This window comes from Haliotis asinina, chromosome 1, assembly GCF_037392515.1.
Source record: "Haliotis asinina isolate JCU_RB_2024 chromosome 1, JCU_Hal_asi_v2, whole genome shotgun sequence".
Lineage (NCBI taxonomy): Eukaryota > Metazoa > Mollusca > Gastropoda > Lepetellida > Haliotidae > Haliotis > Haliotis asinina.
Window position 1 is genome coordinate 14,426,993 of NC_090280.1, and position 10,688 is coordinate 14,437,680.

General features: G+C 38.0%; 1 protein-coding gene across 1 annotated transcript in view; it reads right to left on the bottom strand.

Moving 5' to 3' along the window:
• LOC137287290 (TBC1 domain family member 23-like) overlaps window positions 1-10,688 on the bottom strand; it is a 29,753-nt gene extending 19,065 nt beyond the window's left edge. The window contains exons 1-5 of the mRNA XM_067819530.1: window positions 10,631-10,688; window positions 3,786-3,894; window positions 3,311-3,416; window positions 2,862-3,066; window positions 402-525 (exon numbers count right to left, since the gene is read on the bottom strand). Coding sequence (XP_067675631.1) covers window positions 402-525; window positions 2,862-3,066; window positions 3,311-3,416; window positions 3,786-3,894; window positions 10,631-10,665 — 579 coding nt within the window. The 5' untranslated portion in view covers window positions 10,666-10,688. The remainder of the gene's footprint in view (window positions 1-401; window positions 526-2,861; window positions 3,067-3,310; window positions 3,417-3,785; window positions 3,895-10,630) is intronic.

Consider the following 10,688-nt stretch of genomic DNA (forward strand, 5'->3'; position numbering starts at 1 on the left):
ACCAGGTTGATAAGAACGGATATTGGTGATATAGTACAGCATGAAGCATGATGTCATAAGGATATCAGTTACGTAAGATGATATTGGTAGGGCAATATCAATATTATGACATGATTTGAAGTGAGTATGAATATGATATTTGGGACCATGATGCTCCTTGCATGTTTGACAAATGTATGTTTGATAGAAGTATATCGGACAGGGGTATGTTGTATAGAGGTATGTTGGACAGAGGTATGTTTGATAGAAGTATGTTGGACAGAGATATGTTTGATAGAAGTATGCTGGACAGAAGTATGTTTGATAGAAGTATCCTGGACAGCGGTATGTTTGACACATGTATGTTTGACACAAGCATGACAGCAATTATTTCAGGTAGTATTCTTATCCAAGATTCTCACCCAGGGCATGGCAAATAGGTCGGCAGTGACCTTCTTAGTGTCCAGGAATGAGCACAGTTCTGGGTCGTGGTACTGCAGCAGGAGACGGAACAGATGGAATGCTCCACTGGTCTTCATGCAGTCCCTGGCATATACAACACGAAGTGACAGAGTGAGTTTCGTGTAACACAATTTTGACCAGCATTCACGCTACGTCATGCATGTCAGAGGTGTTTCAAGTTACACCTTGGCATGTCAGAGGTTTTTCAAGTTATGTCATGGCATGTCAATGGTGTTTCAAGTTATATCATGGCATGTTAGCGATGTTTCAAGTTACACCTTGGCATGTCAGCATTGTTTCAAGTTACGTCATGGCATGTCAACAGTATTTCAAGTTATGTCATGGCATGTAAACAGTATTTCAAGTTACGTCATGGCATGTCAACAGTGTTTCAAGTTACGTCATGGCATGTCAACAGTATTTCAAGTTATGTCATGGCATGTCAACAGTATTTCAAGTTACGTCATGGCATGTCAACAGTGTTTCAAGTTACGTCATGGCATGTCAGCAATGTTTCAAGTTACACCTTGGCATGTTAGCAATGTTTCAAGTTACATCATGGCATGTCAACAGTATTTAAAGTTACGTCATGGCATGGCAGCAATGTTTCAAGTTACGTCATGGCATGTCAGCATTGTTTCAAGCTACGTCATGGCATGTCAACACTATTTCAAGTTATGTCATGGCATGTCAACAGTATTTCAAGTTACGTCATGGCATGTCAACAGTGTTTCAAGTTACGTCATGGCATGTCAGCAATGTTTCAAGTTACACCTTGGCATGTTAGCAATGTTTCAAGTTACATCATGGCATGTCAACAGTATTTAAAGTTACGTCATGGCATGGCAGCAATGTTTCAAGTTACACCTCGGCATGTCAGCAATGTTTCAAGTTACGTCATGGCATGTCAGCGATGTTTCAAGTTACGTCATGGCATGTCAGCATTGTTTCAAGCTACGTCATGGCATGTCAACAGTATTTCAAGTTGTGTCATGGCATGTCAACAGTATTTCAAGTTACGTCATGGCATGTCAACAGTATTTCAAGTTACATCATGGCATGTCAACAGTATTTCAAGTTACGTCATGGCATGTCAATGGTGTTTCAAGTTACGTCATGGCATGTCAGCAATGTTTCAAGTTGTGTCATGGCATGTCAGCAGTATTTCAAGTTACGTCATGGCATGTCAACGATGTTTCAAGTTGTGTCATGGCATGTCAGCAATGTTTCAAGTTGTGTCATGGCATGTCAGCAATGTTTCAAGTTACGTCATGGCATGTCAGCAATGTTTCAAGTTACGTCATGGCATGTCAGCAATGTTTCAAGTTACGTCAAGGCATGTCAGCGATGTTTCAAGTTGTGTCATGGCATGTCAGCTGCGATTCAAGTTACATCATGGCATGTCAACGGTGTTTCAAGTTACGTCGTGGCATGTCAGCAATGTTTCAAGTTACGTCATGGCATGTCAGCAATGTTTCAAGTTATGTCAAGGCATGTCAGCAATGTTTCAAGTTGTGTCATGGCATGTCAGCTGTGTTTCAAGTTACAGCATGGCATGTCAACGGTGTTTCAAGTTACGTCATGGCATGTCAGCAGTGTTTCAAGTTACATTGTGGCATGTTAGCAGTGCTTTGAATAAACTGAAATAATCCAAGATTGGTCACAGTGACCAAATGACCAAGAAATCGATCACATTTTCTCATAATCAAACACAAACGATTTTGGAACTACTGTTTTAGTGGTTGAAACACTTGACGATGGAACATATCTTCGAAGCTGTCAGGGCCTGAAAACATGTATATTTGCTAGAAATTTCACTTCACTAACTGAAAAGTCATGACTGAAAATGTCTTGAAGACGAAGGAAGATTTATGTTCATGTTATGTTACTATTGTTAGTCATTTCTTTAAGTGGCAAGTTGCATCATGTTATACATATCTGCAATAACGTGGATAGAAAAATATGAAAAATAAAAATAACCAATTTTTTCGATGATAATTAGTGGCATTGAAGCAATCATCAATTGTGAGATTTCAACCAGTTTCCAAAACTACAGCAAAGTGTGTGAAAGAATGATTATTTGCAACATCTAGAAATTTACTCCAGATTTGAACCCACAATCAAAAGTTTCTCTTATGTTCAAGGGAAGCACCTCTCCACAGCCAAATGTTGCACATTAGATGATGTGTCCAGTTTTCAAAAGAGTGTGTGTGAGTGAGTAAAGGGTTTTAGACGACTTTCTGCAATATCATGGCAAAGAACACAAGAAATGGGCTTCATATGTTGTACCCATGTTGGAATCGAACCTGACCTTCAGGCTGACGAGCTAATGCTTTAACCAACAGGATTCCATACAACCCCAATTTTCACATGAAAGTGATCTGTGAGTGAAAGTATTTTGGTGGTGCTCTTTTCAATACCTGGGTATGTACTTGTTCTGTATGGCATAGAAGCAGTTGTAGAGTTCAGCTCGAGACAGCTTGAGGGCCAGTAGGGGTTGTATTGTCTCAAGCCAGCCATTGGATGCAGTGTATGTCTCTCCACGAGACTTGCAGTAGAATGTGATGATGGACTCTAGATCCGACACAATCGAAACTTTGTCTTCCTCTTCATTGCCAAGTTTGTCTGGGGAGGAAATACATCCTTTAAATATCCTTCTTCTACCAAAAATGACAAATATGATCACAATCCATGCACTACTCACAATGCCCCAAAATGTCAAACCAATGATTTGTTACAAAGAGCAATGTTCAACATCTTCATGCAAATCTGAGACTGATGTTATTATTTACATAATACAACCAGTAGGTACAATAACAAATCTCTAGATCTGACCACCTAACCTAAGTTGTCACCTGACACAACTCACCTACAAGAGCAGCACAGTCCTCCCGAAGCTGAGCCTGTTCCTCCATGTCGTACAGACCATTGAAGGCTGCCAGTGCGTCTCCCTTACCCTGCACTCCCAGACAGATCTGAACACATACATCAACATACTCAACAAATACACATCCCAGACAGATCTGAACACACAGAGTAACATACTCAACTAATACACATTATAATATAAATGTCTTTGTCCGTGCCATACATGGCTTATCCTCCATACAAAACACCAAGAGATTTCATGAGAGTATCAACTGAAGCACTACTCAATCCAGAATTCTGATCAATTCAATGTTTAAAACAGACATAAGTATTTTATGCGCCACAGGGCTCTCAATGTGAATTAGTTACATCCCTTTCCATTATGTATGCACATAGGACACAACTGCCTGCATGTATTAAACCTGAATTCCTTGACAGTATCCCGGCATCACAGCACGGAGACAGTTGTGACCTACCTGCCATATCTCTCCTCGCAGGTGATCCGGAACACTGCGGCCCTTGCATATGTTCCTCAATGTACCAAAGTCGCACTCCTCTACAAGCGCTGTCTCCAGTTCTGTCATCCTGTAAACCATGGCAACATATACAGTTGATTTATACAACTAAAAAGTAGATGGAATTTTGCTGAGGAGAAAAAAATCACCCCCAAATTCTTGAAATAAGTTACCGTGAGACAATTTGTTGACCACACAAAATAATGGTTTTGCAGCTTCTAGCTCGATGAAGGCAATATATTAACAATCCAATCAAGTGATTGACATCATGAGCATAAACCTAAGTAACTCGGATACAATGACACACATTAACCAAGTCTGGTGGACCTCCCAATCCAATTAATCGCCACTTACAAGCATGGGTTGCTGACACCAGTCATTTAAGTTGATGAAACATTATTGATGTGACGTTTGTCCCATGTTGTACTGAACAGGATAATGTGAAATGAAAGACATACAACAAAACAATGTCCTAATGAGTTCATCATCTAGTTACCATGGCTACAAAGTAATCATTCAATTTCCAGCACATTGAACATATTGATTAATGGCTCTTACATTCTACCAACATCAGTTATTCTTATTTTCTTTGTACTGGAGCCATGTATTTGCAAATAAAATATATTGCTTTATATTGCAGTTTAGGTACCTTTAATGCAGTGGGTATTGTAATGATATTTGGGACCTAGCGTAAACATTCAATGATACTGATTATGCAGGCACATCCTACCTTCTACAGACAAAGGCCCTAACAAATATGTTATTGTTCTGATAACACCTATCTAAGACAAAGCTTGGACAATTAGAGATTCTTTCCTTGTGCTATTCATATTATGCAAAGTATGCAATTTTGTCAATTAATTACATCAGTTGTGAATGACTATGTAATATAACCAGAGGGATACTTACAAAATATGTCATATCTTGTTATCCATTACATAAGTTCTCAGAAAAAATATTGCAAAAAAATTGATACTCAGTGATCCTACGATGTATCTTCATTTCCGTATCAACTGATGGTGTCTGAAGTGACATCTTGTTTCTTTCAAAGCTGATCTGATTCTCTGTATATACCTTTTGATAACAGATTTTAAACTTCAGATTTCCCTACAGCATTTTTCACTCCTATCTTTCATTTGTCATAAATTCCAAACATGGAGAAAATGTAATGCATTAAACCGCTTATATCTTACTAGGGCTGTGTATTGGCAACAAATTTGTATTGCTCTATACTGCGATATAGCAGGAGTTCAAAATCTTTTTTATAAAGCCACTTGCCACAGAGCACATCACTTCAAAAAAGTAACTTGTCCCAACTAATTTTCCACATGCCCTGATTTTATGACACAATGTCTGATGTTAATGTTTACAGGACTATTTATTGAGTGAGTGGGTTAATATTTAACGTCACATCAGCAATAATTCAGCCATATCGCGACGGGAAAAAACACTGAAAGGGAATGCATGTGTATTGTAAAAACCTGTCAACAAAGGACAGTAAAACAACTAGAATATCACAGACAAGAATGTAATACTAGTAACTATACCTAAAACAATTTATCTATAGAGGACAATACAAGATAAAAATGGGCTATAGATTGCTAACAACTGAAGGTAGATCACCATACTAGGGACCATGGGGACTTACAGTACTTTTGATACCGGCATGGACCCTTGATGGATTAAAATAATTCCCTCAGGCGTCAGCAATTTGTGAAATCTAGCCATACGATAAAAAGACACTTATTCCACAATTAAAAGACTATTTATTGAAGAGTGATAAACTGCAAAGAACGGTAACTCTACTTACTAATTATTGCGAAATTTAACAGCTACATCACGAGCAGATATGAAAGGAAATCCAAGTTTTTTTGCAGCTTGAAACCATGAGTGGAAATTATGTAGTAGTCTATGGACAAGTAAGATGCCATTATTAAATTGCCCGAAATAAAAACCAGTGGATTTTTCAATCCTTGGATATGAGTACCTGTATTGCGATATGTATTGTGATATATTGGGACCTTAAGTATTTGACAGCGAGTGGCACTAATTGTGCTTGTCAGTCCTGTTTTCTACATAGTAAGTCCCTAAACAGACATGTTATGGTTCTGATGACAGCATTCTCAAAATTTGGTTGCATAGTCACGGATAATATTTTCCTTTTCATACAACTTACATTTACACAGAATGCAGTTTTGTCATTGATAAGAAAGGAAAACATCTGTTGTGAATAAAAATGTGTAGATTTTAAGTGAATCAATGAAGACTTTCACAAAATCTTCATATGTTCTTTATCCAAATTACCAGCTATCAGTAAAAATATTGCAATTAGCATCGTTTAAAATGTTTATTGTTTTCCTCAGTTTCCGAACATTCTTCACAAAAATACAAATTTTTCTAGTGACAATATACCTCATATATCCGAATGTTCGGTTTCCATATCCAAATGGTCAATTTTGCAAATGAAACATTAAAATTTGTACAAATTTGCCTAGTATATCCAAACACAAAAGCTGACATCAGCAAGATGTTGGATGTTTACCGCTTATTAATAGTGATCACTGATTTTCTTTTGTTGTTGGCGAGATATCAAAACATGAAGTCTATCATGTCTGCCGCTTGCCAATTCATTGTGTGTCTGGCTAGTTAATGTATTGTTTATTGAAGACATGTATTTATCACCGGGCGTGTAGGTTAATTAGAAAAGAAACAATTAAAGTTTGACACTGAGTTGACACTGAGTCGAATCTTTGATTGGGTAAGCATAAATAATGACGTCTGGGGGTGTCAGTCGTTATGCAGATGACAGCAGATCTCTTTGGTATTTGGCTGCTGTTTTTTCACTGACAGATGAGATCACGTGAAAGGCAGGTGATATTGCTTATTGACAATATGGCGAGTCACAGCTGCAAGAATCTTAAACTGACTAATGTTACTGTCCATTTCTTGCCGCCGAACACAACTGCACACATCCAACCCATGGATGCAGGAATCATACCGCAAACATTGACTTCACACCAGGTGAGATCTCACATTGAAGATATGATTTATCACTTCGAAAATGCCGGCGACATCACAAATCTTGAACTTTTACTAAAATTCAAGTAGCAAATAATAACCCTGCTGCCCGCCAACAGTCATCAATCAAAGACTTTTTCAAGCCAATGTAATTTATGTTATGTTATGCTATGCACATGTACCCGACTGCCTAGGTCCTCTTTCAGACATCCAAACGATTCGTATATCTGAACAATTCAATAAAAAATCAAAGTGTTTGGATAAACGAGGTCTGACTGTATGCAGGTAATACCATGCAGCCTTAATCTCTAGAATTACCATTGCTGGGCAGACTAGACTCAGAAAGAGTGAGCCTTTAGCATTGAGCATGATTATACCTACTATACCTTGCTGGGGGAGAAAATACAATGTGTAAAGAATTAAACCTGGGTATTTGCTGTGGTGATATACCAGAGCATGTCAACACTGTTACAACTGGGTAAGTTATTGTTTATGAGGACAGTATCTACTGCTGCTATCTGATTGGCTGCCTTAGGTCACATGTTTGACTTTGACCATTCATGATTGTTATAGCAGACTGTGTGAAACAAGCTTCATTAGAAATCAAATTTGATCTAATAAGATCGTTTCTTACAAATCAGAAAAGACTCTTTGCTAGGGTACTGTTGATGTTCAGAGCTTTCGAACGATACACCGCCATCAAACAAATTGCCTCACATGTTATTCATACGGAGCTTCTTAAACGGAGGTCTTTGTCCCTACTGTATCCCGTTACCAAGCGGAAAGACACTGATATTGAGAAAAAGACGAACATAGATATTATTTAAGAAACCTTTGCATAATAATTTTCCAGTTGTGTAAAAATAAAAGTATAAAAGGGTGAAGTGAACATCTCATCACTCTCAGCTGGGGAATATAATCATGATAATGACATGCCACAAATGAAAAGGAATTATGCCAATACTCCAATAATCTCACACTTCTTGAAAGTGCTTGTGCAAACAACAAAACAATAGCAATGGGGCTCATTATTAACAGTACTTGTGCATCGCTTGCATAGCATTAAAAAACAACAGGAAGCAATCTCTGTATGTGAAGTCACCAGAAACGGATGATCGGATTGGCACGTCATTTTGCAAAAAGGCCACTGGACAGGATTATAACTTTTTAAAAAATCATCATTGTGTGTAAATAGGTAGGTACGGAACTGAATAATGACTGAGAGCAAAATGATTTGAAATAATGAAAACAGCATGCTTCGATATGTATTTTATTGATCATTTATAACAAAGTGGTTGTAATTGTGGTAAACTTTGTAGCAGGCATACCAATAACCTGTAAGATCATGCTGTCAGGGCACTGACGACCTGAAAAATACTTTCATGAAATTGTGTCTCATAGATAAGACGATCCCTTCTACAGACTGCTTTCTTTGGTCCTCAATATTTGTCTTACACAACTCACAAGGCAATATACGATATGTCAACATCAGTATTTCTGGGCATGTCAGCATCAGTATATCAGGGCACGTCAGTATCATTATATCAGGCCATGTCAACATCAGTATATCAGGGCACGTCAGTATCATTATATCAGGGCATGTCAACATCATAATATCAGGGCATGTCAACATCAGTATATCAGGGCATGTCAGTATCATTATATCAGGGCATGTCAACATCATCATATCAATGCATTGAAACAATGGCAGCATTGGTATTCTGCACCTGCATGTAATCATGCTACATCTGGAAATGTCAACCTGGTTGTGTCAGAGTATGTCAAAGTGGTTATAACGGGTTTTCAGGGCCGAACTGACATCTTTCCTATGGTTTCATAAACATTACACTTACAGATGAGAACCTGGGCATGGTAGATTGGCTTTTTTTGAAGAAACAAACATGCAACTATATGAAAGATGTTCTGAAAAGTTAGAAGTGATTGATACATGAATTCTTTCTTGTTTCTTGTTTCCTCAGCAAGCAGTGAGTGTCACTGAAAAAGATGTTTTCGTAAGCGCCTAAATTAGAGTCAAACAGGTATTAGCAACCATAAGCACCTTTCTGAAAATTGGCTAGCCTACAACCAGTGTGTATGAGGTACAAGTCAGCAATACTGCAGTGCTACACAACCATGGTTACACAATGCACTACTGTTATGTAGAGCAAGATAAATGTTATCGATGTTGTGCTGCTGTCGACAGGGATTAAACACCTACAGATAAAATCTCTCTTCAGTCAATGACAAACAGGGCTAAAGATGGGTGGCACCTTCTGAGATTATGAATGATGGCAGCATTGATACTTTGCATCTGCATTTGATTTTGTTTGAACATGTTAAATGAGGAACGTAAAAATATGTACAGAGACCATAACATATGAAAAGGCAGTAAATGTACCAGTATATCTTTGTCAGTTGTGAATAGACAGAAAAGCTAAAAACAGTCCTGCACTCCCTCAGCAGGTGTCACCTATTTCAGTCTTCAGATCAGAGCACAAGCAGGCAGAGAATTTATCATGATTATAATTATGTTGAGATAATCTCAGATATACAAGCTAGAATTAGCATGATTAAGAAAGCAGGGATTCAAAAGTTTTCTTAAAAGCCACTTGCCACAGAGCAAGTGACTTCAAGAAAGTAACTTGTCCTGACTAATTTTCCACTTGCCCTGATTTTATGACACAATGTTTGACATTAATATTTACTGGACTATTTATTGAAGAGTGATAGATCTCAAAGAACGATAGCTCTAAATTATTATTTCTGCAAAATGTAATAGCTACATTATGAGCAGACATGAAATGAAATCCAAGTCTATTTGCAGTTTGAAATCATAAGTGGAAATTATCTAGTAGTCCACGGACAAGTAAGATACCATTATTTGATTGCCTGAAATAAAAAACTGACTTGTTCCAGGCATCGGGCAATGGGATTTTTTAACCCGTGGAAAGTGATGACAGCTTGACCTGCTGATGTAATGATGGCACACTCAAACTGTATGGTGTTATGCTGGCCCAACATTTATGCACAGAACATGTGTCATGTAAACATGCTTGTTGATATTACACATTACATGAGCAACAGAAGACGTAATGTGTCGTGTGTAAATGATAAGTGATTTGTGTTTTACTCCACTTTTAGCGGTATTCCAGTAGAATCATGACAGAAAAGGGTTAACACATCATACCCATATGGGCAATCAAACCCACCACTTTGGCATGCCACACAAACGCTTCAAGCACAAGTCTATCCTGCCATCCCTCATAATACATAAACGTACACAACAGCAATATTCCAGAGTGTGGGGAACTGTACTGACTAGGTGAAATGAATCCAGACCTACAGTGTGACATGGAATGCTTTAACCAACTTGAACACCTGACCAACTGCAAATGTACCACCAGATGTAAACATTGCACCAAAATTAGTGTCTAGAGAGGGCCTTGTGGCTCCCCTGAAAAGTTTTGTCACCACGTCATAAGTGAAAGTTACAATCTGACACAATACGCAAGAGCACACTGTATTCGTAGAATGTTCATTTGTGTAATGTGTCGCAAAATACGTCATTGTCTGTCAAAGTCGTAAGACAAAGATCATCTGAATGTCAAGACAGTCGTTATGGCTGGAAACAACCGAATTCACTTACGAATTAGGATTCGCCATATATTGTTTCTCGAATGTATGAGTAAAGTCAAATGTGACAGTTTAGAAAACAAAATATGTTATGTCAGTACGTCATTAACAACACACATACAAAACAAAATAATGGAATCAAATAAATTCTTTACCATATCGTATCTTCCTCAAACTCGGCCTCCGCCATCTTGCTTTGACGTGTATGCCGAA